This window comes from Symphodus melops (assembly GCF_947650265.1).
Source record: "Symphodus melops genome assembly, chromosome: 17".
Taxonomy (NCBI): Eukaryota; Metazoa; Chordata; class Actinopteri; order Labriformes; family Labridae; genus Symphodus; species Symphodus melops.
The window spans coordinates 7,529,430-7,557,380 of NC_136707.1; the positions used below are offsets into that span (position 1 = coordinate 7,529,430).

Sequence of the window (27,951 nt, forward strand, 5' to 3'; positions counted from 1 at the left end):
AAAAAACACGGCAAGAATCGGCATCCAGGGTTCAGGGTGCCACTTTTTATGCCTGTTGTAGTGGTTTTCTGTTATTTTGTGATTAAGCGCGTTTGCAAAGTTACGGTATCGCAAGCCCGTCAGGGTGCGCGCGCAGAAAGGTATGTTCATCGAGTACCCCCCAAGCTCGTGCGTTATCATTCGCTGCAGTTGTGCGCGTTCACAGTCTCACAGATTTGGAGATGTCGGTGCCGTCTCCGCGTGCATGGTGCAGGGTAGAAAAGTTTTTTGTTAGAGTCCTAAAAAGAATCCAACTTAAGGGACAAAATGTTGAGGTAAGTAACTGGAAATGTATTTGTTTTGATGTGTTCTTGCGCAAACAAAAAACCCGTAGTATTAAAAATCCTCTGTAGACCTAAGAGAAATGTATATCTTATCTTCTATAACGGGGATGTTGCGTCTGCATTTGTTAAACACCGATACAGAAAACTTTTCTGTAATGAGTGTGATTGCGCGACGTTTGTTTCTGCTGTTCTATCAATTGAATTTATTAAGCCAACTGGGATGGATTTATTATTGAAAGTTGTTGTTTTGTTTCTATAATAAGAAAACGCGGACTTTTAATGTTACCCATGATCCCTAAAACTGAGACCTAGACCAACTTTTAAATCATGTAGTTACATTCAGATCTTATATTCATGCATCAAGTGTTTTGTGTATCAGACACTCTGCCCAGACAGCTGTTCTCAAGTCATAATGAAACAACATTTTAAGCATTACAGGAAATGTTGTTCTGTTGAGATGGACTAGTCTTTAACTCAGAATTATTATCATTATTATTATTATTAATTTATTTAAAAAAAAGAACAAAGAGGAAATCTGACTTTTTTTTTTGGGGGGGGGGGGGGGTATGGGATTGATTGCTGACAGCCCTCAGGAATGTTCGAAATATTAGTGTTTGTGTTTAATTAAAATGCTAAAATCAAAATTAAAATGTTTTTTTAAGGCTATTCAGACAAGACTTTGGAAAGAGTAGCAGTAATATAAGCTTTGGGGCAGGAGAGAGACAGGAGAAAGCCCTGTATGATACAGCGAGTGTAACACAAATTAATCAGATTAAAGAATTACAGCATTCCACAGCAGACTCTCACACAATCATCCAGGCAAAAATGTAGGTTTACACAATGTTGTAATGTTGAAAGTTCAGCTGCATGCTGCTGAGGTTATTTGTACTTATATAAAACGGTAACTATGCTGTATAATAACAAATAAATCATAGTGTACCAAAAGAGCCAATGGCAGCTTCCCTCCAGAGAGATTACACACATCCACACAAACACACATAAGATCAGGTGGGGCAGTACAGGTTAATGAGTGACCAGACCGGGCTGAAGGGCAGCTTTTACTTCACACTTTCAGAAGAAAGCTAAATGCGGGAAAATGATGCCTGAATCAAACGTTAAATAATCCAGGAATACTTCAGCTGGGACTAAAAACACCTGCAGGGAGGAGGTCAAAGCTCATTAGAATGTTGGGCTTGTTTCGTTGAGGTTTCAACTGGGAGATTGGACATATTGTGAGTACAAGCAGGATTTCTTTCATACAGTTTTGCCTTCACTTATCGACTTTGTAGTTTGTTTGGTAAGCTTCAATAGAATAAATAATTTGTTGTTCATTGGTGGTTGTCGTCTCCCCCTTTATGTAGCAAAAGTCACTTTACAGCAAACTGTTTGTTGTCATGTCACTTCACTGTAAGAAGCACAAACAAAGGGCAAATGCACTTCAGCTTTTTATGTACTCAGATAAAGGTCATTTTTATGTGCATGTCGTAGGTGTGCCACATTTAGACACAGACAAAAACCACTGCTGATTGTGTTCTCTGTATTGTAGTCCAACAAAAATGGAAATGTTCATGCAAAATTGTCGTGAAGTGTGGCGATCATGTCATTATTCTCCTGTTTGGTCTCCCACAATCCCACTGAAACCACCAATTATTTTCTCCTCAACAGATGAGCACCCATCCATAACTTAGCTCGGACAATTGGCCGACCCTGATTGTTTCCCCCCCCCCCCCCACCCCCAAAACGTGTTGCTGCCTGCAGCTCCTGTGGGAACCCAAGTCGCCATGGAGACGGTGGTAATCGTGGCTATAGGGGTGTTGGCCACCATCTTTCTGGCCTCCTTCGTTGCCCTGGTGGTAGTGTGCAGACATCGCTACTGCCACCCTCATGACCTGCTGCACCACTTCGACTCCAAGTCAGTAAATCAAAACAAGTATTTTAACCTTGATCAGTCTATCTACTATATAAGATCATGATAATCTTTTTGTTTTTTTAAAGGATTATTTGGGACTTTTATTGCAGGTTTCTCCAAACTGCCCAAATATTTACCGTGTTTTTCTTTTAGAATATCTTAGCTATAGAAGTCACTTTAAAAGTAATAGGGAGCATGTTTGTGCATTTAAATCTCAGCTGGAGTAAATCCACCTTAACTATTAACAATTATGTTCTTAGTGCATCATCACCCCATGATGTAGTTTACAATTTGATCTAAAGCAGGGTGCTTTCACGGTTTGTATTTAAAAAAAGAACCTGCTTTAATAATGCATGTTCCACCCCCCAAAAAAACTTCACCACCAGGTAGAGTAAAACAATTGTGACTTCATGTGCCATTTGGATTCTGGTTAATAATCCTTTTCTGTGTGTATTTCAGGCCCACAGTGGATCTGATCGGAGCTATGGAGACCCAGAGTGAGCTGTCAGATCTGGAGCTGGACGATGTGGTCATCACCAACCCCCACATCGAGGCCATCTTAGAGAACGAGGACTGGATAGAGGACGCCTCGTAAGTCTTACTGGTTTATATGTTGCATGATATCAGAATTGTATTAACTCTACGTAGTTACTGTCATAAATCAAATCCAATTCTGCGATCTTGTTTGTTTTTTACGAAACAGGGGATTGGTCTCTCACTGCATTTCTATTCTAAAGGTAACAGTAGTTTACCATTTTAGTCTATATACATTTATTTACACCAATCAGCAGAAACTATAAAATATCTTACTTCCTTGAACAGATCTGCCACACTTTGACCGAAAAGCTGGTTGCCATGACTATGGGCTCAGGGGCAAAGGTCAAAGCACCAGCCAGCCTGAGTGACATCATCACTGTAGCCAAACGGATCAGCCCGAGGTAACGCACTGTTTGCTTCAGAAAAAATGAACATGATCACATTACTGACCTACCTACCTCCTCATATCTTCGTTGCCTCTTTCCTCAGGGTGGACGATGTTGTCAGATCTATGTACCCTCCTCTGGACCCAATCCTCCTTGATGCCAGGTAATCTCATTTATTGCCTCTTCATTTTAAAGCAGCCTTTTTGTATGACTGTGATTTGTTAATGCAAGGACCTACTAATGTAATTGATTAGGTGCCTATAAGAGCTGGAAAGAGCAAATGCTTTGCTTGACTTTTCCATAATGTAATACAATTGAAAGAGAGAGAGAGAGCAAAACAAATGCTAAAGTGTGGTAGCAAATGTGTGCTTTCAGGAGAACCGTATAACTCAAAGTTATTTGCTTTTCATCATGAACTGAATTGAAATTAAAGTTCTTAGTCGTAAAAAGCCTTTCCTTCGAAAATAAAAGCTTTTCAACCTGCAGAAGACTGTGCAATAAATTCTCCTTTTCTTTCTCCTCAGGGCCACAGCTCTCCTCCTTTCAGTCAGCCACCTGGTGCTTGTCACCCGCAACGCCTGTCACATGTCCGGCAGTATGGACTGGATCGACCAGTCGCTCCACGCTGCTGAAGATCACATGGTGGTTTTGCGTGAAGCAGCCCTGGCCTCCGAACCGGATCGTAGCATACCTGGAGCTGATGTGCAGAAAGAGCATGCCATCTAGTGCCAACACAAATATTAATTACAAACACACAAAAGCAGCAGTAGGCCATAAAAAAATATGTCCAATCTATCCTTGAGCTGCTGCTATTTACAATAAACAGGCACATATTCTGCAAGATGGTGCTGAAAAAGCACGTTTCCCTAACTCAACATCAAGCAAATAGGCTGTGCAGGACCCAAAAAAAAAGTCCTAGATTTTTATATTTTATCATATTTCACAAAGTGCTTTCTAGCTTTCACATCTGTAAAGATGTTCTGATAAAGGCGGTGTATTTTTTATGTAACCTTCGAGCAGATCTTTAAATAGTTGATCTGTTGAAGGTGTAAGCTGCCTGCAAGTGAGGGGCTTTCATAAATTTCTTCCAAAGTGCACCATCGCCCAGCGGTGGGCCTAAATCCAATCTCGCCGTCACATGGAGGCTTAGTCAGCTAATCCATTCTGAGAAAGGAAAAAAAAAAAATCAGTTAGCCAGTGAACCCAAAAGGGCTCCAATTCAGTTGACTATTAGAAAACCAACCTGACATGATTCCAGCCTGTGTTATCAGCATGACCTGTGGATGCTTAAAAACATCCCGCAGTTGCTCTTAGTTAGGAATCACTGATCCGGGAGTTTTCAGGCACAGATAGCATTCTTTTGAGCCACATCAGCAGTCGAGTAAACGTTTTTCCAGTTGAGTTATGCCCATATGTGCCATTGCTGCATAGACATTAGTATCTCCTCCACTGAAATATCACAAACCCCCACCAGATCAATTGATGCAAGACTCTGGGCGTACACCACTGGTCCTACGTGGATGTTCCCTATTGACCTCTGTGATCACGTAACTGTTCTTCAGGCTCCATGAGCAGATTCATATTTGTGGGTTTTAGTGTCTCAATAGAATCTGGCAGTGATATTCATGTACCCCTGGGGCAGAACGTTCTTAATGTTGCAATCATAATCACATAGTACAGGTTAATTGATAAAAATCCAATAGGCCTACTTTTGTTTGTACGGGGACATTCATCAGCCTGCTCTTTGCATTTATGGATTATTAGCTTGTGATAGCATGCTAACACATGAACATTTCAACGATAAACGCTGTTTCTGCTAGACATCTGCATGTTAGCTTTGTCACTGAGAGCATCCTGAAGAATTTGATACAGCTTCTAATGGTGTTACTCAGTAAAGTAATGTTGTTTATTCTGTCTGGAATATTGAGCCTTTACACACTATGAAGAAATATAGTGTCCCCGTAGACCCCATGTATCAGACTGCATCATGAGGAGGTTTTGCAAAGTGTGTTGAGGAAGGTGAAGCAGAATTAGCGTGTCGGTTTTGGCCAGAGGGATGTTATTAGAGCATGTGTACCTGCTCGTCCATGCATAGCTAATAGTGAATCCCAGAAGAGTCTTAATAAGGCATTACCCAGAGCCACAATAAGCACATGGGTTTAGGCTTCAATTCACATGGCACAAAGCTTTGGTGACACAACGCTAGGAAATTGAAACGTTAGTACAGCCAGTGACACAACGCTGCGAATTAAAAGTTATTGAGTCAAATGCACTCAATTTAAGACAATAAGAAGGGGGACCCAAAACCTCCATAAGCACGCAGAGATGTCTGATTAAGAGGTATTGATTGAGGAGGAAACATTTAGAAAGTGGTTAGCCTTTTATTTTATTTTATTCGTTTACATTGTTTATTAGCACTGACCTTTTTTTTGCAAGCACTCCTATGTTTTCTCATGCTTATCCAACAGTTTGTTACTGATGTCCTTCCCTCACTCCCACACATCTTTCTCTTTATAATTCTTATTGATTTGTACAGATAAAATGAAGTTTCATCGGAAAATGTATTCTGTTGTTGCTCTGAACAATAGCTACGGAGAAATCCACATCTGATAAGAAGTCCACACACTTGTACTAATTTGACATAAATAAAAGTGAATTCCTTTCCTCTTTTTACGACGTGAGGAGTCATTCGTGCAGCAACGTGGTACTAATAGCCCCCTGCCATCTTCCTTTCTCTGCGGAGGAGGAATCCTCGTTGCACGAGTGTCAGTCAGCCTCCGCTTGTCTAGCAAAGCAGCCCTTTGCTTTTCTTCAGATCTATTTGCTTACAGCTCGGCAGGGAGAGGTATTCATCTCTCTTCATTTCCAAAATAGTCTGAAACATAATTGTTGTGATTTATTTATGACAGAATATTTGTAGAAAAGAAAAAAAAATTTTTGAATGAAAAGTGAATTCTTAAGTTTGACTGAACCTTCTCTCAGGATTTATCATCTTATTAAAAACATGACAGTATCTATTTCTCATGGTGAACACTGCAGGCTGCTGGTTGAAAGACGTCACTACATGCTGCTCCGTCAGTTTACCTGGAAGTCTTGATCAGACAGGTAGACCTCCAGGTGCTGGGGATCCACTCCATCAGGTAAGGGGCTCCGCAGCAGCTCATCCAGGGGGTACTGGGTCTTCATGAGCTGGGCCAGGGCGTCCTGCACCAAGGTCAGCTTCACCGTCCCTGCGTCACCCTGACAGCAACAAATACAGAAAGAAACAGAGATGTGAATATTACTGTAAACGAGACGGAAGTTAATGACTGGACAAAAGACTAGAAATATTTGTTGTGTTTTGTCAATTTGCTTGAGTTTTTTTTTTTTTTTACCCCTTGTTGCCTCTTTCCCTTTTAAATATGATTCTAATAGATCAGATTTTTAAAGCTGTAAGCCGGATAGATTCTTTATCAAGTATATGAAGGGCAGACATTAAATAAACGTGGCAGGCAATTCCAAACTTTTTACCATAATAGCAAAGGTAAAAACTAAAAATCAAAGAAAATAAATTATGCCTTTACATATCTTTTGATATTTGGAGAAAAAAAAATCACATGCCCAATGTCCCGGGCTATATCTTGTGATATAAAAATTTATTCAAAGGGGCAGGATGAATGCTGGCTGTGATTCTAAATCCAAACTTGGATCTTAGAACTCATTGGTGTTTATACCTGCGGGTGGCTCCTCTCCCAACGAGGGAACACGTTGGTGAAGGTAAGAGGTTCTGCCCCCTCCAAGATGAGGTAGGCCTGGGGAGGGCGTCTCGGATTCATCTCTTGAACAACAAGAGAAAAATAATCAACTACTGCCCACTGTTTACATTCGGAGTCCTTTCTTTTGAACTGGGTCCTCTTACCTTTGCAGTACTGCAGAGCCGTTTGCATAGCACACCTCCGCTCGTTGTGCCAGCAGCTCCAGGCTGAGGCTGAGCTCTCTGTCTGCTCGGGCTGACCCCTCTGCCACAGGTAGACCTCTAGACGGTTGTCGAGAAGGAACAAGGCTGGTAGAAGGACAAGAAAGATAGAGTGAAGGTAAATAAGATCATTAGATTCATAAGTTTAGGTGTTTGTAGGAGGAAAAAAGGGACACACATGATAGTAACAACAATTCAACAGACGAATAGGTCACCAAATGAGAAGAAGAAGAGCGAGCAAATCTAGAAATTAATAAATGCAAAACCAGAAACATATTCAATACATAACTACATAAATGAATCTTATATAAATAAATGGCTTTTACAGGTTACTTAAGTGTTAAGTAGCACTCCATACAGTAAATCGAAAATTGTTCAACATTCACAGAAGGGATAAAAGACGTGAACCATGTGTTGGTTCTCCTTGGAGGGGCGGGATAGCGCCGTCCAGAGGGCATTAAAGAAAAGACAAATCAAAGAATGCTTCAGGCTGATTGATGTTTTCGTGTTTTTGTTTTTATCTTGTTTTCAAAAGACACTCTTTAGGAGTCGAATCATGGTTCACTTGAGAATATCCGTCTGTTGTGTGATGTGAACAGTTGGCTGTGCTCTCACCTGGCTGTGCTACAGCGGACAGGCTCTCCTGGGTGAAAGGCATCGCCGCCACGAGCCCTGGCAGCCTCGTCGGACTCTGCAGTTCTTTAGCCTGTAAACTCCCTAAGGTGGCGCTCAGGTGGAAGAGGCGAGGTGTGAAGTTATACTTTCCTGGATCTGACACAAAAGAAGACATGCAATAAGTTTAACTTACATTTTTTTTTTCTTCTTTTTGTCTGTGCAGAGAGAATGAAAAAAGCTAAAGCAGTCTTCTACCTTGCAGCATGCAGTCGTATGCTTTTCTGTCCATCTGTCCCAGTGCTGTCCAGAAGTCTGCAGGCTCTGAACCTTCCTCCACCACCTGCACCTTCACAGGGCTGCTTTTGCTAAGACCCAGCTCAGGTGGACACCTGATGAAAAAATTTAATTATTCCATAATTATTCCATAATGTTAAAATTGTCTCTGATGTCTACATTTTCTTCTTACTCCATTGTATGTGCCTTACATTTCAGTTAGACGCTCCACCGCTCGCTTGCCGACCTCTCTGGTGCTGACATGAGCTTTACAGCCAGTCCAGAGATACAGCACCCCCTGCTGGCTGTTGAGCAGCACAACAGAGCCCCTGGACCTTAGACTTGAACAACAGCAGTCCACTTCTAACAAAGAGGCCTCCTCTGGGAGCTCTCCACGCACACAGAACAAACGCCACTCTGCAAAAAGAGACAGAGGAGAACGCTTTCTTAAACAAATTGAAAAAAAGAAAAAACAGGAATGGGAAATATTTGAAGCCTTCCTCACCTGTTTTCGTGGACACCTCCTCTCTCTTGTGTTTGTGAATGACCAGGCCTCCATGGAAAAGCTGCAGGAAACGGGGAGGTTCTTTTCCCTGAGGAACTACCACCTTTGGAAAAAAAAACGGCAAACATCACTTTAGTAGAGAAGCACTAAAATGTATCTGATTTATACAGCAGGAGTATAAATAAACATTTGTGGCATTTGCAGTGAAAAACAAGACTTAAATCATACTTTTCAGCCATTTGATATTCCGTCAGGATTCTTGTTTTTTTCCAGAGTTTCAATTCTCTTCAATTCCTCCTGACTTGGAACATTTTGCACCTTCTTGGTTGTCACAACCACAAGTAATAGCCTTAAAACTCAAACAGCGACTCTTTCAAACTGGACAGGAACAAACAGCTACCACTACAGTGTTTTCATCAGTTAGGCTGCATTTCTAGTGTTGTAGAAGCGGGCCGCACGGGTTCAAATCCAACCAGTAGCTCCTTTCCCCGCGTGTCATCCCCCACTCTCTCTTCTCTCTTCCCGATTTGCAACCCACCATCCAACATACAGTATGAACTCATGCTGCTTTCTTTCATTTAGAATTATTTATTGAATATCTAAACAAAAGAAATCCCAAGAATTCTCCTGTCAGGTTTTTTTTGCATCTGTCAAACTTTTCAAGCACTAAAACAGAATTACAATAAAGTGCACAGTGTTATACTTTTGTTTCTCGTTCAGTATAGATGGATATCGTCATAAAAGGTTTTACCTGTGACTCTTCCTGGTTATTCATTCCAATGGACAGGAAAGCTGCCGTGTCCCGCCCACTTACACTTGAGTGACAGCCCCTCCAGAGGAACAAGGCAGTGTTTTCCTTTTCCCCTCTGTCACACTCATCAGAACCGTTCATCTTCGCTGCAGCAGAAAAAAAAAACCCAGAGGGAAAGTTAATTATTTTATAACTTCATTTTTTGGGGAACATTTATCGTTAAATCTCTTGTCAATGTGGCTGACCGACAGTGTTGATGTTGTACGTCCAGCGGATGACGTAGGAGTCTCCTTCATGAAGCTGTCCCGTGCTCTCTATGGGGGTTTCACTGTCATCAAACTCTTGGACATGCCAGCTGTCCACAGAAATGGTTTTCAGCTCCATCTGAAGTCCCTCCTCCAGCGTGATCACCCCGTGCCCCCTCTGGACGTCAAAGCCAGCCAACACGTTATGGACCAAGCTATCTTCTTGTAGTGACTCACCTGACACCAGAGCTTTGGCGTCGCATGCGCTCAGGAGGTCTGACGATGGGTAAGATGGAACTGTGACAGGCTGTTAAGAAAATATAGCCGTGATAACCGTTACATTCCTTGGTGGTATTTTGTGAGCTGCAGTGTGAATTTGCTTTATGAGATAAACCTGCATCTCGTTGTTCACAGAAGTAGCCTCCTCTCGGCCTGTGCTCTTAAAAGTCCAGTCCAGGAACTTTTCCTTGAACAGAGCCGTCTCATTGTGCTCTGACACGCAGCCGAACAAGGCCCAGCTGGGACGCCCCTCCCCCCTCCTGTGGCAAGAGCGAGAGGTGAGGGGACACATAGACCTACTTAAAAGTGTGTGTGTGTGTGTGTGTATATATATATATATATATATACACACACTTCCTGACACAAATCATTCAGTCCATCCAGTAGCAGGGAATCCAAAAACATGAAAATTAAAGTTTTCTGGATTGTACTTAAATTGATTTGTTTTCCATTTCTCATTCTTTTATTTCCATGTAACCAAACACAGAGACAAATTCCTTGTATTTGTAAACCTACTTAGTTTACAAATACAAGGAAACCGAATCACAATCAGTTTGGATTGTGATTCGGTTATTCTACAGTATGTGACCAAAAGTATGTGGACAGCTGTTTGTTGTATTTGAGGTTGGATTATCAGTTATCTGAGTTCATTAACTTCATGGAATTTAAACTTTTTCAAATCGTTTGGTGAGCACCCTTACTGTTTCTTGCGCACATATTACATAACATGTTTCTGAAACGCTCTTATGGTCATGTTCCTGCATGGGAGCAAATCCCTGCAGCCAGGTCCCGGGTAAAAGAAACCTTGGGAAGACTTTTGTACCGTGTGCTGCAAAAATCTTTGTCCAATTGTTGAATGTGCGCAGTTGTCTTTTGCCAGCTGCAGCCTGTCAGCATGTAGAGCTTGGGATTTCACAGCATGTCTTGTGAACACGATACTGTATGCCATGGTTCCTCCGTGTATTATGGAGTTACAAGGCATTTGCATTGGTTTAACAGTGTGTAATAAAAATATGTTCAGCTGACTTGGGAAGTTCTGCTGCATGCAAAGTGAACTCATAATATATCCTGTGTTTTCAGTGTGGAATTACATCCCCTGCTTTTATTGTGTGTACCAAAATGTTATCTATGTATTCCAATGTTACAGTGATGAGTCCTGATACTGATGTGCTGTTATTTTTCTTTGTGAAGTATGGACTAAAAGCTTCACTCTGCTGAGAGAACTCACAGCGGTATGCCAGGGTTACTTTGTGTGGGATCCAGTGGATTGACTCTACAGTTGCTGTAGTCATACGCTCCGACCCACACTTGGTGAGTCAGCTGGAGAGCGACGTTCATCCGGCTGAGGGAAACATTCTGCCCAGTCCACAGGTACACCTCGCTGCCAAAATCAAACACCAGGGCCTGCACACACACAACTCATCGAATTAGAAACAACATATTAGCCAAAACCAGAACAACAAAGCAGTGAGAATCCGGATGAGTTTTCAGACCTCCTCGGAGCCCAGCAGGGACACGCTTGGGATGGAAGCCCAGGCCTGTTCATGGGGCACCAGTCTGTTTTCCACCAGTCTGTACACACAGTTAGAATCTGCTATGCCTCTTTCGAAGAGCTCATCCTCCTCTTCTGCACTGGCTCCTGTGGGGAAAGAAGATGCTACATTTGAACACAAAAACCTTTATGCATAAAGTGGGTGTTGTGTTATCCATCCTTTGCCTGTGTATATATATATTTTTTTTTTCATAAAGATCAGATGAATGAAAAAGTCGCCCTGAAAGTGGATGCATAGACCTCTGACCTCTGTATTGTGTCCGTCCTCCAAGAAGGCTCCAGAAGTCTGCGGCCAGGCTGCTGTCACAGTTCAGCCCCTCGTCCAGACAGACGATCTGGGAGGCCTGACAGCCGAGATCTCCCTGACTCTGGATGATGGATGCCAGCTCAGAACCCTGGAAGGTAAAATATATATACAGCTGCAGAAAAGGCGAATGTTTTTGTATTCAACTATAAAATATTGAAACTATCGTAACATTAGGCATGTTGTGTTCATAATTAATAATAATAACAACCAATCTTAGATCTCTTACTTTAGCCCTGCACAGCTTCTGACACACTTTTTTGGATCATTAGTTATTTTGTTTTGGTTGTTATAGAAACTTTAAAAAAATATTTTGATATATTTTGGATTATTTAGTTGCATTAGTTTATATGTATATGTATATGTATGTATATATATATATATATATTAGTTTATATTTAGATTTTCTTTACTTATGCAAATTGTGTTTTCCCCAAAGCATTTGTTGTCTATTTAGTTTCCATAACTTTTAAGTTTATTTAGGTAGCATGTCATTTTTGTTAATGTTGACGTAGAATTCACCTTTCTCCTGTTTAATTTGTTTCCCTGAGAAAGTGTACCAGGTAGAAAGATTGGAGGTACTGTACGATTGTAGACAAGGTCGGAACAGACTGTAGACTCGTGCTGTACGAATAAATCACATCCGATACGCAGCCAGAGCTCAGAATTGATGTACTTAAACTGTACAAGTTAAATAAGGGGGGAGCATTTACAATTTTACATATACAACTTTCACAGAAGGAGGTTGATTTCAGTTGTTTCATATGCACGGCTCAACTGGGCTACACAAAAGGCAAAAATGTCTCTCTCTCTCTCTCGCTCCCTCAAAAACGCAGACACACACAATCTGCATCACCAATAAACACAAGTCAACTAGTAGCTAAATCCTATTCCCTGTCAACTTGAGGTCTGTGGTTATTTCTGCCACAGGCCTATTTCTTTCATGATAGGAGGAGGTTGCCATGGTGATCTCAGACGCTATTAGTCAGTTTGAGTGGGTAAAAACAGGAGGAAAGGTCAGAGAGTCAGGGAATGAGCTTGTGGCTCCTTTCACACTGTGCGACTGGGTGCAGTCAAAGGAGATGCATATTAAACATGACAGAAATGTACCCGACTGATTGGGAGCAGCTGTTTGAATGGTGATCGGCCATCGTGCATCAGTGCACACTGCACGACTGACACGGGGTAATTGGGCTCAAATTTAGCCCAACTTCAAAATGAGTCATGTAACTCAAAAATAGACCTGAAATCATGTATGGCGGACTTCAGAGCGAGCGATCTGCTGAGCCTAAAGTCATACTGTAGTTTTTGTGTCACTTAGCCGGCTGCCTTTTAAATTGGCTAGATCACCATGGTAACTTTCTCTAAACTCAGCTTAAAGCGTTGTATGTAATTAATTTCTTCTATACTCTGTAAAAATAGTATACCGTGGCACCCTGTAATTTCATGCCAACAACCTGCTATTCTGGAAAAGGAAGTATTAAATGTTATACAGTTGTTCTCTGTGGTACCTTGGCTTTCTCTTGTTCATTGGCAAACTCTCCACTCCACAGGATGCAATGCTCTGGAGAGACCAGCAGGAAGCAGTCTCCACTGTTCAGTGAATGCACCAAGGGCTCCACCAGACGCACCTGGACCTGCCGCCTACCTGTCCCCACAGGCACCAGTTACATAAAGACCTGGACACAAAGACGTCTTTAAATAAACCAGATAAACTCAAATCTTTTCAGACCTTTGATGTGGATGAGCATCAGGCTGCTGAAGGGAGGATAAGACTTCCTAGTCACAGCATCGGAGGAAGAGAGGTCTTTTGGTCTGTCCAGATGGGAATCGGAGTTTTTGGACCCTTTGTGGAATTAAAACAAAAGAAAAAGAAAGCTAAACTATAAAGACAAAGCAAAAGAAAGGACATTAGTAACAGAAAAATAGTCCCACTGACTGTTCTCTGCCTCTATCCTCTCATCAGAAGTGCTGTTGGCTCTCTCTCCCATGTAGTCCTGCCTGACGTCCTCCCTCGCAGCCAAAGCCCTCAGAGGATTTCTGGAGCCCTGGGTCCGACGCGATGGACGCACCGAACGCCGGTGCTCCGCTACTGCTGAAGTCAGCCTGCGCAGAAGATACACAACACATGGTTTAACAGAGTCAGTGCTGACGGAGGACTTACAAAATATACGCTCAAGGCAAAGTCCTGCGCTTTAAACGATAATTAAGTAAAAGAACGAGTATTATTGATCAATTGTAACTGAAGCATTTAAAGTTATGTATTGGAAAAATAATAATAACTGGATGCTGTTTGTGAATACAAATGTAAAATAAAAACACTTTACGGCACAGGCTAATACACAGGCTAGAATCTGTGGTAATAAAAGGCTCACATAGGCGTGTTGGTCTGGCACAGGACGTCCAGGTCTTGCTCACTCTCTGGAGCAGAAGCATCACCACATGGCAGGACGGCGCAGGCAGATGGAGGTGACTGATTCCCGTAAAAACCGGCATCATAAGTATTTGATTCGTCAACAGAGGTCTGCTCCTTCACTTGGGGTGGAGACTCAGGGGACTGTGAGGTCTGAGGAGCTGATAAGAGGGACAGGAAACGTAACATAAATTCAAAATACTGCAGACTTGAGCACCTTGATGTTCTCGAGTCTCGACTTGATTTTACCTTCAAACTGCACCAATTTCTGCATGGAGGTCTCTGCCAGGCAAACAGACGAGACAGTTTAGACAGAAACAAAAAGAAACAGTGATCATCAACATTATTATCATGTAAAGATCCTTGTCTAACCTCCATCTGTGAATAATGAGGTATCTATGGGAGGCCTCGCGTTGCTACAGGCGTTCACTTCTCTGGGTTTGTCCACCTGGAGTTCATCCTCAGCTCCATTAGCCTGTACAGAAGAAGCTGTGTTAAAGTTAGCTAAAGGTGAGCATCTATAAAATTCAATAACAAAACCAAAGAAAGATTTAAAAGTAATACCAGCCTCTGTCACCTTCTGTCTCCACTGGGGCTGGATCGGGTTCTTGGTAGGAGAGGAGACTTCCTGTGCCTCAAAGGAAAGACTTGTCTGAGAGGGGGAAAAAAGCATTCGTGACCAGGGGAAAACATATGACGCAGAAAAAAGTTTTATAAGTCGGACTCATTGGGAAACAACAAGCAGGGTCCACTGTTTGCCAACATTGTCAGACATAGGAGACCATTTCAGTTTGAGGTACAAAAAGATTAAGGGACATGTCAACCATTTAAATGCATGCTTCAAATAAAGCTTGAATGAATGAAATTCTGTTAATTCACTCAACGATATTCTAGCATGACACTGCATGTCTGATTTTAAGATGATGTCTTGTGGAAACATGATTTTGGGAGAAAAATATAGCTGAGAATAAAAAAATGTTTACAAAGGGTGCCTGAATGCATCATTAAAGGAACTTCTGATATCAACTAAAATAGTTTGTTGGTACACCAATTCCCAAAAAGTCATCAGCTTTCAGATAACAGGATGGTTTTAGTTCACCTCGTAATGTAAGTCGAAGTTAGCATTAGGTCAGCAATCAGTGTTCTTCAATCAATATTAAGTACAGTATATTTCTAATAGTACCCATATAGTCAAGACCACACTAACCGAGTGCTCCAAGACCAAGACATGAAGGGATCGAGATCAAGTCAAGAACAAGACTAATACAGGGCAAGGCAGAGACAAGACCAAGATTATAAATATCCCTGAAAAATCATCAATGTGTGTGCAGGGGGCATGTCACTCACTCAGACCAGTACAACAGGAAGCTTGTGACTGTAACCAGGGTAAAAAAATAAAAAATCAAACAAATTAAATAAAGCTATTTGTTCTTTAAGGAAGAGTAAGTTTCCATCCAAAAAAAAAGCCTTTCAAAAAGAGGTTCAAAAGAGAACTGTACTTCAAAACTAGGGTACTTAATATCAGATTGTTCTAAAGTTTAGGTATCAGAATCAGTATTGGGCAGATAAAAAGGGTATTGAAAAATCTATAATGGCATCAATAATTTTCTGGATCCATGAACAGGATTTGTGTGATAACTTCAGGCTTTGGTCTTTGTAGTTATAATTTCAGCAACCTACCAGTTAACAACAGCCTTCAGACAAACAAAGGAACACGAAAAATACATTTCATACAGTTTATTTTTCTTCTATGTGATAAAAAATAAATCAACATGGGGCATGCCATTTGACTTCCAAAATGACATCCCCCGTGTTTCTAATCAAATGCTGTTACTGATAACACAGATGTCTCTCTCTTTTTAGTTCCTCTTACTTTGTCACAGTTAATTAAAGGGACCGACGCGTTCAAGTTTTAAAAAGGTCAATGAAAGACTTGAAGAAACCACAAGAACAAAAGACTGACAAGCGTAAGAGAAACACTATTAACGGACATAACATTAAGACTTTGTGCTGTGATCACTTCTACAGAACAATACTTGTTAGTCAATCTGTACACGTCATCTGTGAAACTTTTCACTGCATACAGATCACTGCAAACCAAAAAGCAGCAGCGGTTAAACCTGCCATGCAGCGGCTCAGACTATTACCTGGTTGAAACACATGATATATTGGGATGTACTGCTAGAAAAGACAGAGGCAAAGACGGGTTCCTGCGAGAGAAGAGGAGTTAGAAAAGAGAGAGAGAGACGGGCCGGCTAAAGCTGTTGTCAAATTAGTTATGGAGATATTTAATGGACAGTTGTGCATTTCATGGCACGAGTTTAAGACTTACCCAGCACTGAGCGCTGTCACTCTCCACATGAGCACTTTGTGTCTCCTCCTACAGAGGGCAGTAAGGGACAAACAGAGGTTAAGATCATAAAAATAACAGCAAAACATATTAAAATAGTTGAAGAAGTGTCCATTTGAAATGAAAAATGACAAGAAAAGGAAAGACGACACACACATTTTGGAACACATGTACTGCCACTGAGGCTCAGCTGAGGTCAAACAATAGAAATGAAGGATGAAACGTTTGACCATCCAATAATCTGTGTTTACATTCCTCGTGTTTTCGAAGCCATCTCAGTACATAAACACGAGCTGGTACGTCTGATCTCAATTCAAGACACTTAGCGCCTAACAAACCCGCAGCACTGTTGCTAAGAGATGCAGCGTATCTGGTTTCAATGGAACGACAAATGCGGCAATGTATCCAACTACAACCTCTTCTACTTCTGGATTTAAGGATGGCAGCCCGAGTGAACCCAACAACCTCTCTCTCTCTCAGGCCACCACACTCCTCTTCCAGATCCTTTAGATCAATATGCTGATTCAAGAACACTTGGGCATGTGCACATTTGAAGTTACAAGTGTTTGACCTGCATTACGCTCACCTAATATAAAGTACAGCAGCAAATCTCTAGTTGGCAAAATGTTCATGTGAGATTCTTCAACACGGCTGAATAGCCAATCACATTTTACAGGTTTCTCTTTTTTAGTGTAAGGCACGACTGCAGTCTGACTTACACAATCAATACGGGGAGGGTTAAGTGTTCGCTCTTTGCTTATTGTGTTATCTGTAATGACAACAATAGCCCTGAGCGTTGAAGCCAGTTAAGATTGCAATCAACTCGGCTGCTGATTGGTTGAAGTTCACAAGATACTGTCAGTCCTGGCTTCGTTCTTTTCCTTCTGGCTTGAAGCTGTGGCGCGACGGTTGCAACCTGGTCAGTGCTTTACATTTCATTTATTTGTGGTTTTGTATATTTTTTATCACATTACTTCACAGTAAAGTACTGAAATGACAAACTTGGACTGGAGATTTTTTTTTCTTTTTTATAAATGGAACGGACGATCCTGCTCATATATCTGAAGCTGTTCATCACACAAGAGTCTAATGCAGTTAAACAGTTCCCTTGCAGATACAAAATGTAATTCATATCTTCTTCTGCTGCCCTGTTAACCCTCGACTGACCGTTAAACCCTCGCCCTCTCTATTTAGAGTCGGACGCCGGCAGGCTCCAAACAGAATTGGAAATTATGAAGGATCAAAGCTCTGGCAATTACAGAGAGTTGTTACTTCAAAGAGCAAAGAGAAGCTGCTTATTTTGAAGATGTGATAACCTGACAGTGTGATGTATTCATTGTTTCTTACCTTACACCTGCTGCTGTCTGTCATCTCCTGCATTTTCACGCTGTCGTCTCCCTCTGTCACCTGAACGTGCCCCAGCGCTGTGGTTTCTTCATTTGCATTTCCATCACTCTCCTTCTCAATTTCATGCCTTTGGGACACATCACACATACTACATAAACCATCGAATGCATCACAAAACAAGAATTTAAACCACAGGAAGTTCCTTTTAGCGTCCTTTAAAAAGTTAATAGGCCCCTAACGCATTACCACAACACACTGGAGACTTACTGAATGCTGCCATTTGAATCGGAGTTGTGTCCCACAGTAGAAACCTCCTGAGCCCCGCTCTGGCAGGGCTGCTCCTCCTCAGGACCGTCCTGCTCTGACGACACTCTGATCGGTGTACAAGCGACGGTTTCCCTCCTGTTTCGAGCCCTCTGCCTCCACGGTGCAGCGGTCTCTACGCCTGAAGCCCCTCTTCTTTCTCTCCGTGGTGGTACAGGAACCTCCTGCAGCTCTGTGCACTCCATGCTGCCTCGTGTTCCTGCCTCTTCAACACATCCACCGTTTTGTTCATGTGTGAAAGGAGCCTCTGTTCGACCAGCCTCTGTCCTGCAGCTCTTCTTCAGGATTCCTCTCAGGCCTGGCTCTGATGCGTAGCGCTGCAGGCCTTCCTGAGTGGGGCTGCTGAGGTCCGAGTGCGCAGGACCAGGGTCCAGTCTCGGCTGGGAGAGGCGAAGCTCACTGGGTTTAAGGTTGACAGACGAGGCCTGCTGTCTGTCGTGCAGATGAGGAGTCAAGCTGAATACAGGAAGCTGGACAGGGCCTTTCTGGAGCTGAGCAAGGACAGGGAACAAGGCCATAAAGTCACAATGCTATTTTAGCGATATCCCAAAGAATCAGTGCTATTACACAGAATATCAGAATGGCTGTGGTCTGGTAATAGACATGAGGCTGCAGTTTGTTAATCACAGCCGTACTAATATTCATCTATGGCTCAAAATAAGTATCTGCTTTTATTTGGTGTCCAATCTTTAACCTGAGGAGTAAAAAAAACAGATGAGACATCTATGACTGGAGCTCAGGTGGTCTACTAGCTTATCCAAACATATGTAGATCTGTTAGATGGTTATCACACAGTAGAAAGAGCACCTGAGGCTGAGTGAGAAATACAGATTTAAGTTCTGGTGCTGTTTCGGTCAAACACGCCAAGGTTATCATTGTAGGCCACGTGTGATTTAATTTGACTAGAACGTTTCTGCTCATCTCCTCACCAGGCTGACCTCCTCCACTGTGATGGGCTGCGTGCGGTACCGAGCCCCTTTCTGCCTCCGTCTCTCGGGGGGCCCATCGTCGGGGCCGCCCGCCTGTCTCCCCGGCAGGGCCAGCTTGTTGAAGAGGGCCAGCTTCTCACTCATGCTCAGTTTGCAGCTCTCATCACCGTCCTCCATGGCCTCAGCCTGAACGGACTCAGACTCCACTGGTGGGACTGGTTTAGGGGCACTGCTGGGAAGCATAGCGGCATGATGTTTCAACAAGTTTATGATTACAGGAAAATGTCGGCGAGTTCCGTTTTATTCTATTTTTTTGGAACAACATTAACCTCGCTATCAAGATGAGTTGATGTAGTTAAATGTTGGTTTTTTATTACCGTTAACATATTGTGCAAAAACCTGCTCAGGATGTGACCAAAAGGGAATTAGATATGCTGCTTAATGAGTATTACTTCCACTGCTGCTATGATCTCCCTCACTAGAGTCTCTCGGCTCCCCCACCTGATTGCCACCATTTCCTCACAGGTGATTGGCTGAGTTAGAAAGCGATGATCTTTGCCACGGCGCACCCTGCGCTCGTGACCCACGCTGCCAGTGCGGGGCTTCAGAAAGGCCGAGGCCTCTGGGGCAGCAGACTTCTCCAGCTCCTAAAAGAGGAGGCGAATAACATGTTAATATCAAAACACGACGTCCGTCGGTGGTCTTTTTTATACAGGTGAGACCCCCACGTTACAGGTCAAATAGCAGCCTCTGTCAACCGCCTAAATAAGTAATCGAGGAGAGCACAAAAACGGCAGGGAAAAGTCCCTCTCCTGATGTCTCCTGTTCTATTTGTATGGACAGATGGAGGGAGCGGAGGCGGGTCGTATGGCGGGTGAATAAAGCAGATAGAAATGGCAGCTCAACAGGTCACAGTGAAACCAGAGCTCTGCCGGCTTCAGTTACCTCCGCCTGCCTCCACGCAGCAGCAGGCTTATTATAACACAACCACGATGGGTGCTAATGATTAAACAGTGGCTGCCACATTTTCACCTGATGGAGCACACCAAGCATAAGGTGAAATGAAGGAACGTCGCAGCTGAAGAGAGAATCGACACCTTGATTTCATCTTCTGTAGAGACAAAACGACTAACTTAGAGGGTTTATAGTGTTAACAGCACTATAAACGTAGTCCTTCTTTTAATAAGTGCAGACACACTGAAGCATGGATCCAGGGGCAGCACCTGTTTGGCCATTCGTAACCCTCAACAAGATCAGGTTTGCGGTCTGCGGGCTCAGCACTGGCTCAACATAAGACTGACAGGTGAGCAGCTGAGGTGACCAAGCTCGTTCTCCTTAGCTGTTCAATATACTACAGTTCAGTCTACTACAATGTCAACTATTTTTACGGTAGAGAAAAACAAAAACTGTACTAAAACGTTCATTTTGGGTCTTTTTGAGAGAGAGAGAGAGAGAGAGAGAGAGAGAGAGAGAGAGAGAGAGAGAGAGAGAGAGAGAGAGAGAGAAGGGAATGACATGCAGGAAAGTATGCTCGTCCACAATAACTAAAACTCTAAATACAAGTACGTCCCTTGAGCAACTAAATCAGGAAGTAGAGGACACTTTCCCCTCCCTTATTAGTTAGCACTTGATGGCAGTTAGGGTGATTTGTGGAGCTAGTGGAGTTTTATAAACTGTACCCTGCAAAAGATTTTTTTTTAAAAGTTCCCTCAATGAATACAACCGAGGAAAAGAGGGGAAAAAACTGAGAGAAACAAGAGAGATACTCATTGAGAGGAGCTCCAGCCTGATTCCATACTGACTATTATAAAGCCTGCCTATTAACACAGGGGAGGTTTACTCTGCCTTTATTAGAACATTGAGATCAGGTTTGCATGTAGTCCGCCCTGTTTTATTGGTAGTTGCCAGGCTCTAAGGAAAAAAAAAACAAAAACAGGGCCCACAGATTAAAAACAGGAGAGTGGAGTGAAGAAATACGGTTGGATGTTTTAACTATAAGGGTCATGAAAGGGGCTGAGAAAAAAAAAAATCTACTTTTTAAGAGAAACAAAATGAAAAGGACAGAACTGCAACTGTACAAATATATGTTCGATTCATTGCTTTGGATGACAATAAAACAATATATAAAGAGTTCAGATTAGCACAGCTGTAAAGATCTACAGCTGTTAAATTAACCAATCAACAGACAGGGAACTCCTCATTAATTTACATATTATTTTATGTATGTTTTGAATGCCAGACTTTTACTGGTCATGGAGTGACTAATGGGAGCAATTCTGGTTGGATGAGTTACTCTGACATCTGACACCCGGATAACAGTTTATTTGTCATGAGTAAACATAAGGTATCAAGCTGTCACTTTCAGTTTCACGCGGGGAATATCAATAGACTTCATTCTATAGTTTGAACACAGAATCGAGCGTTTCAGGCGACGGTAGGACAAACAGAAGACCAAATAAAAGACGCAGGTCATGAACAGCAATAAGGATCCTGTTTCATAGCTCAGCCTAACATAGACTCACTTTAAACAAAGACATCTTGGCTGCTACGCTCATTTTGGCTCTGTCATCTGTTTTCACGTCAGCTGTAAGGAAAAGAAATAAATCAGCACGTCAGCAGGATTTACAAATAACCATGTTCACAGTTTCTTCCAACAAAGTACTTCTCAATAATAATGAGGCATTTCATATCAACAGAGGATCTAACAGGACACAGGACAATCCTATTAACACACAATTATACAAGGCTGTGTTTTGGATCCCTTTGTGGCGCTCTAGATTCACACAGGGTGTTTGTTATTTTCTCCGATTCAGTAACTTTTGAAATTGATACAAATATCCAGAGATGAAAATAAAAGTCTAAACATTTGTCAAAGTTGGATTCTCCCTCCCATATTAATCATTTAATGATCCCAGATTTATCTCTTGACCTTGTGGATGCATGGTGCCTTGGTGGAGGTTCGGAATCACTCGACTAAACACCAATCCAAATTTACTAGCTTTATGCATGAGGAGCTAGTTTTTACTATGCGTTTTAAAAATTGAACACAGTAGAACTGAAAATAGAACATGCTCTTCAGTCATATTTTGAAAGTAAGACTTTTACATGTTGTAAGATAAATATAGAAGTTGTCTAATTTAAGTGGTACACTACGTTAAAGGTGGAGTCAGTAGCCACGCTTGTATACACAGCTTTGAAAAAGGAGCCCCTTCCTTCTTGGCTCATCGTGTGCAGTGCACATCCACTGCAGGCTGCATGTAGGTTTACTGCTTGCACCTTCACTTCAAGCTAACTTAGAATAGTACGTTTGTGTTGTAATGGAAATGGGGAGGATTTAGCATGCTAGGACAAGCTAACTGCTGGTGTTTGTCACCTGCCTGTCCAACAGAAAGAAGGTCAACTCTGCGTCTGTGGCTGTGAGCCATTGGTATTCTGGTCTTAAACCCAATACTCAAATTGTATTTGTGGAGTTAATCAGCAGTAAAATAGGGAGCAGTAGGTACAGAAAAATGTACAAGCATGTTCAAACAGCAATAAAATCTAGATTGACAAATGTTTCTGCACAGCTCTGATGTACATTCTTAGAACCCGAGTCTTTTTACGGCGAGGGTAAGAGGTCGGTTAACATGACCGCTTGTATGTTTCTTAAGAGGCGTAAAGCTGTCATCAATGAGTACATCAAACATCGTGAGCGTGGAATTATAAACTGACTGATTTCATATGCTATTTAATAACATTATAAAGGCAACTGTGCAAATTGGATCCAAATGTTTGTTTAGGAGGCAATCATTTTGAGTATGAATGTTCTCTCTGTTGCCTTTTGATATCTTTTTATAAAGGTTATCATGTTGAGCCCTCCTTCTCATTGTGTCCAAGTCATTTACCTTTACAGTTCTCCTCCTCCTCCTCTGCGTCCACCAGCCTGAAACAGAGACCAGAAGTGTGAGATCACACGAATACAAACACGGAGGTGATGTCAACCTAAGTCCCCGTTCCTGTGCATCATTTGATCCTTCTCTCAGCTCACAGTACACGTCTTTGTGCTCCCAGCTATCAAGATTCTGTGTCCTATTTGCATGCTGGGTAAAGCAGCACTGTGGAGATGACGAAGGAAGGTAAACACATGCAATTCATGAGGGATGACTTTGTCTTTTATGAAGAGGAAAAACAAATGTCGGCAACTTGAAAGCCTCCTATGCAAAAAACAAAAATTCAAAAAATGTTCGAGTCAAACACTATTCTAAAAACATGTCAGCAACTTCTCAAGGTAAAAAAAAGTGCCTCATGTATGACACCACAGCACACAGCGTTTACCCTCCACTCTCCTCCATCTCAATGGCTGTGATCGGCTGCGTCCTGAAACGCTCGCTGGTCTTGCGGTTGCTGCTTGACCCACCGGGGAGGTAGCGCCGGCTGCGTCTCCGGCCCCCTTCAGACGCCAAATCCAGAGAGGACGTGGTATGCCCAACATCTGGGCAACTAGTGTCCACACAAACAGAGCGGAAGGGAGAATGAGAATAGGTTGTGAGGCGAGGGAGGATACTATCAGAGAGGTACACAGCTGGATCACACACATGCAGGTGATCATACACTTTCTCAGGCTGTGCTTCGCTCCCCGTCTGCTGCAGGAGGGTGCTCCTTAACTGGCCCACCGACACGCGAGTGTGGAGCTGCGGGGCTTTGGGTCCAAGAGGAACAAGGCAACCCTCCCCACTCAGCATGCTGGCAGAGTCCTGGGAACCCTGCCTGGAGGGGGTGGGAGTGATGGGAAGGGAGGTGATGATGCAGGAGGTTGGGAGGGGCGAGGGGGTGAGGCACCAACTTGAAAAACAGTTTTAAAACCTTGAACCTTTTTTCATCGAGTGCTTCTGAATGAACGTGCAGCTCTGATTGTGATAGGTGCAAAGTTTGAGCTCTTTTCTTTTTTTTTTGTCAAGATGGCAAATCAGCTTCTAAGACCGTCTCAAACCACATGAGGGAAAATGTCAGGCCTCTGATTTAGAACTATGAACAAACTCATACTTAAACTTACTGAACTTGTCATGCAACAGATGGAATTCAGTAAAAAAAAAAAGCAAACAAGATCATCAGTGGGGGCCTTTATGCTGGCCTGAAGTGCCAAGGAAAGATTTCAAGTTGATCGAGATATTTGACTGTTCAACGTGGACATCAGAATATTGTTCACAATAAAACACTACTTACAGTATATGCATGTACAAGACAGAATCAGAAAACAAATAAGATGATGCACTCTGCTTCCCACAGTGGCTTTAAGTATAATTTAGTTACAAAGGCTGCAGAGCAACTTTGGGACTCAAGGACCCCAAGTTGCTCTGGATACTAGATGGGCTGGATTTGTTGCCAGGGGTTCGTGTCCAGCCTGTGGTTACACGCATGTTGCTCCCCACTCTCTCTCTCTCTCTCTCTCTCTCTCCCTGATTTCCGGCTCTATCCAAACTGTCCTGTCTCTCTAATGAAGCCATATAAATCGATTAAATCACACATTTTTATGACACCGAGCATCCAAAAGTCGCTTAAAAGAAAACACTCATCTTTGCCAGTAAGAGATGAGTTCACATAGCATTGTGGGATATAATTGAAGCCCGGAGTGAATACTTGCATGGTTCTCCTAAATTCAGGTTAACAACACTGCAGACATGACTCACCTTCTTAAGTGGTTAGACTCTGCACTGTCCACTTCTAGTCCATTTGTCACTCCTCGTTTCCTGCCGTTGACTCTTTCGCTGACGCCGTCTGAGTTCAGGGTCCCTCTGTGGGCTCGTGGAGACGGGTCTGGGACCTCCTTCCCATCTCTCCTAACCCACTTGGAAGGAAGCTCCTCCAGGTTCCCGAAGCGTTCAGCCAGTTCTCGCCTCCTCTCGGCTTTATAGCGAGCAATCCTCTCCGATCTGGGCTCTAGTACCGGAATCTCTGTTGTGTCCATCTTCCTCAGAAAGACTCAATCGATTACTCTTGAATAAATGTGGAACATTCAGGAACACACGGCAGGTATGTTGTTCTTCATCCACTTTTTAAATGAGGAAAAACACTCGAAAAACTTTCTTCAGGTCAAGTTCAGATCCATTGGAGCTGAAGTCTTTGCAGGCAGTCCACTTTTTAGTGGTTGCAGAGTAGTTGGTTCCTTGGTAGGTGAGACAACATTGCCCTGAAAAAGAAAGCAGCCCACAGGTATAATACACAGAATATTAACTCACTCCTCAAAAAGTGCATCATGCATTCGAGTCTCCTTTCTCCGGTTTGAGTCGATGTAAGATGACCCTCACCAGCCTTCAGTGCCATGCAGGAATCTCCCCTTGCACTGAAACTCAACACCTCAGCAGCCCAAATCCTCTCGAGGTCCAGGCATTGGTGGCACTGAGTCTGCAGACCTGCTGCTCTTTTCCACTGTCACGATTTCCTTTATCAAACTCTATCTAACTAACTGCACCGCCTGCGTGACTGTTAAGACGAAGCACGTCATCCGTCAATTTTAAAATCTGTTTCACAATTTCTTTAAATACACTAAGATCTGATCGAAACAGTCCCCGTTTGCTAAGGTTGCCTGGATGTAATAAACAACACAAACAAAGCCAGAGGCAGCTGTAAACTGCATTTAAATATAGAACTGATATGACAGGATTTGCATTTAAAAACAGCAAGTAGCCATCAGCTCGGTTCACAACTGAGTGACTGTGTGAGCTGACAAATAGGTACAAACATAAGTGTGTTTGCATGTGCGTCTGTGCTCTATCCAAAACTGTGGCTGTCAGCATTCCTACTACAGGAAGCACAATGGAGGCAGAACAAAGAGACATGAGCCGTGGACTTAGTGCCGCAGAGGCCGAAAGTGGCTGTCGGCAACACAGGTCACAAAGGGAAGATGCCACTTTAAAGTTGATTTCATCTCTTAAAGTGCCGGAAACAGATATGGATGAGATTAAAACATCCCAGGAGCAGGTCTGCTGCACTGGAACGCAGAACTATTCACACTTTGAGTTTAGATCAGAAAAGATAAGACTTCAGAGAATCGTAGTCTCAGTGATCCCTGACATGAGACAACAACTTCAGCAGGCTTGGTTTTTGTGTTTGCACATCAGAACATATGTGCAGGTGCTTTGATCAGAAACATTCAGCCACCCAGAACAGAAGAGAGAGCAAGCCACAAACACTCACAGTCCCGCTGACACCACGCTCCTCTGTTGCTGGTGGAACACGAGGAAGAGCAGATATTGGCCACACTTGCTTAAAGAGCAAAAAAAAAAAAGTTAAGTGACAAGCTGGAGGATTTGTCGTTCAGAGGGGAGAATACAATCCAGGCTCATTCAGACTCATAAGCTTCTAATCCAGCAACAAGTGGTTAACACTAGCTCAGAAATATAGCTGCTGGATGAGCACACAGGAGCCTCTTTACCTACTCAGGAAGTGGAATAAAAATGTCCAGGAGGGTTTAACAGATCAAGTGCTAATCAGAGGACATAAATTCAAGTCCTCCACAAGTGTTTAGAGATTAAAGAGAAAAAAATACAAATTAATTCTATACACACTGCTGTAAAACTGTATTTGGACGAATGTACCAACTGATTAGTAGTTTCCTCATGTTCTAAAACTCTAACTACTCCTCTGCAGGCTGGCCAACCTGCACTAAAGGTTTCTAAGAAGGTCCAATATTCCAGATTAAAGTCTGAATTATTTCCTTCAAATCTAAAAATGAATACATGAACACAAATGACAATTGTAACACTGTTCCACGGTGTATGCGTGTTTAGCAGCCCTGCATTGTGCAGGAGGGAAATAAGGATGAGCTCAACAGGCACCAGCAGCTGCATTTGAGGTACCCGCATGCATTTACTTGATCTCTAAACATTTCAAACAGATAAGAGGGAAATGTGGGAACATATATTTTATAGCCATGTCTTCTCTAATTTAAACAAATTGTCATACACACACACAAAGGGCCCAATGAAAAGTTTGGGCTTTAAAAATAGTTGACAATGTTTCAGACCAAGCCTATCTACAGAAATTCACATTAAACTCAAATGAAGTAATGAAAACATACATAAACAATTAAAGTTCCTGCAGCTTTGTGCATGCGTAATCCGTGTTTAAACCCTGTTGTGGCATCTAAAAAAAACTGCCGAGATCAGTTTTGAATAATTTCTGGACAATACAGCATTAAACTCTGTAGGTTACTGTAACTAAACACCATGACCTCCATGTTCAATGTGAAGCCCGAGTTTTCAGCTGGTCAGCAGATGAGTGCCCGTAATAAGTGACTGGTGATAAAATATTTACTATTTGGCGCCGGTAAACGTTAGGTTGGATTATTTAACTTTCAAATAAAGACAAAGAGTGTAAAATAAAGTTGATTGTGTACTTACATGGACTGTAAACTGCGTGAAGTGGACATGAAAGTTCCCGCAGTCCTCCTCCAGACTGGCGGTCCCACCCCACGCGGACTGTCGCACCAAATGTAGTCACACTGGCAGTTGAGGACGACGCGCCGAATTAAGCGGGGAGTATAAATAGATAGACAATCCGTGGGGACTGGGGAGCCCCTTCTTCAGTCCAGGAAGCAGCAGAGAGAGACGCTGTTCTACCCGAGCTACAGTCTCGAGAGATAAAACTTCATCATAACTCTAAGTTCCCTTTCCTTTGTATGTGCTTTTTGTTTTGATTAAATGGAAATGTGTACCAATCAAATTTCAACCCACACCGACTGTAAAGGTGTGGCCCAATGGCCTAAAGCTCATTTAGAAGACATAATAGTATACTCAGCCAGAACATGCTGTGTACACTGGTTTATATATATATATACATACACATATACAATCAAATAATAAAAGGAAGGTTATGAGTAGTAGATATTTCATCACAGAAAACAAACACCGTAAAAATTTTACCTGTTGCATTTCCACCGACTTATGTCAGTCGGTGAAGCTCCTTTATAACTAATG

The 27,951-nt window shown here is 42.5% G+C and overlaps 2 protein-coding genes across 2 annotated transcripts; one reads left to right on the forward strand and one right to left on the reverse strand.

Moving 5' to 3' along the window:
• Window positions 1-206: 206 nt before the first annotated feature.
• Window positions 207-5,828, forward strand: tmem98 (transmembrane protein 98). Its single transcript, XM_079367153.1, has 7 exons — window positions 207-314; window positions 1,989-2,235; window positions 2,692-2,823; window positions 2,936-2,969; window positions 3,055-3,170; window positions 3,259-3,318; window positions 3,680-5,828. Exons 2-7 carry the CDS (start codon window positions 2,105-2,107, stop codon window positions 3,879-3,881), a joined length of 675 nt encoding a protein of 224 aa, XP_079223279.1. The 5' UTR covers window positions 207-314; window positions 1,989-2,104; the 3' UTR covers window positions 3,882-5,828.
• svilc (supervillin c) lies at window positions 5,524-27,948 on the reverse strand. The gene is made up of 34 exons (XM_079367152.1): window positions 27,898-27,948; window positions 27,376-27,599; window positions 24,664-25,163; window positions 23,588-23,743; window positions 23,312-23,476; window positions 22,882-22,919; window positions 21,520-21,581; window positions 19,499-19,644; window positions 18,998-19,229; window positions 18,012-18,559; window positions 17,745-17,871; window positions 16,380-16,427; window positions 16,195-16,257; window positions 14,625-14,699; window positions 14,420-14,522; window positions 14,297-14,329; window positions 14,010-14,208; window positions 13,574-13,740; window positions 13,367-13,480; window positions 13,146-13,282; window positions 11,578-11,725; window positions 11,272-11,417; window positions 11,007-11,182; window positions 9,894-10,038; window positions 9,500-9,806; window positions 9,255-9,400; window positions 8,504-8,606; window positions 8,211-8,415; window positions 7,981-8,114; window positions 7,726-7,881; window positions 7,054-7,197; window positions 6,869-6,972; window positions 6,240-6,395; window positions 5,524-6,030 (listed from the first exon to the last, which is right to left on the reverse strand). The coding sequence occupies exons 3-34, from the start codon at window positions 24,939-24,941 to the stop codon at window positions 5,941-5,943; spliced, it is 4,851 nt and encodes a 1,616-aa protein (XP_079223278.1). The 5' UTR covers window positions 24,942-25,163; window positions 27,376-27,599; window positions 27,898-27,948; the 3' UTR covers window positions 5,524-5,940.
• Window positions 27,949-27,951: the final 3 nt, after the last annotated feature.

What these genes read in the sequence shown, in the direction of transcription:
- tmem98 (XM_079367153.1), top strand. Translation starts at nt 2,105, where the DNA reads ATGGAGACGGTGGTAATCGTGGCTATAGGGGTGTTGGCCACCATCTTT. An exon ending in CTGCACCACTTCGACTCCAA is followed by an intron (nt 2,236 to 2,691) that starts GTCAGTAAATCA and finishes TGTGTATTTCAG; the next exon opens with GCCCACAGTGGATCTGATCG. An exon ending in CCAATCCTCCTTGATGCCAG is followed by an intron (nt 3,319 to 3,679) that starts GTAATCTCATTT and finishes CTTTCTCCTCAG; the next exon opens with GGCCACAGCTCTCCTCCTTT.
- svilc (XM_079367152.1), bottom strand. Translation starts at nt 24,941, where the DNA reads ATGGACACAACAGAGATTCCGGTACTAGAGCCCAGATCGGAGAGGATT. An exon ending in AGGACGGACACAATACAGAG is followed by an intron (nt 11,418 to 11,577) that starts GTCAGAGGTCTA and finishes CTTTCCCCACAG; the next exon opens with GAGCCAGTGCAGAAGAGGAG. An exon ending in CTGTGAACAACGAGATGCAG is followed by an intron (nt 9,807 to 9,893) that starts GTTTATCTCATA and finishes TTTTCTTAACAG; the next exon opens with CCTGTCACAGTTCCATCTTA.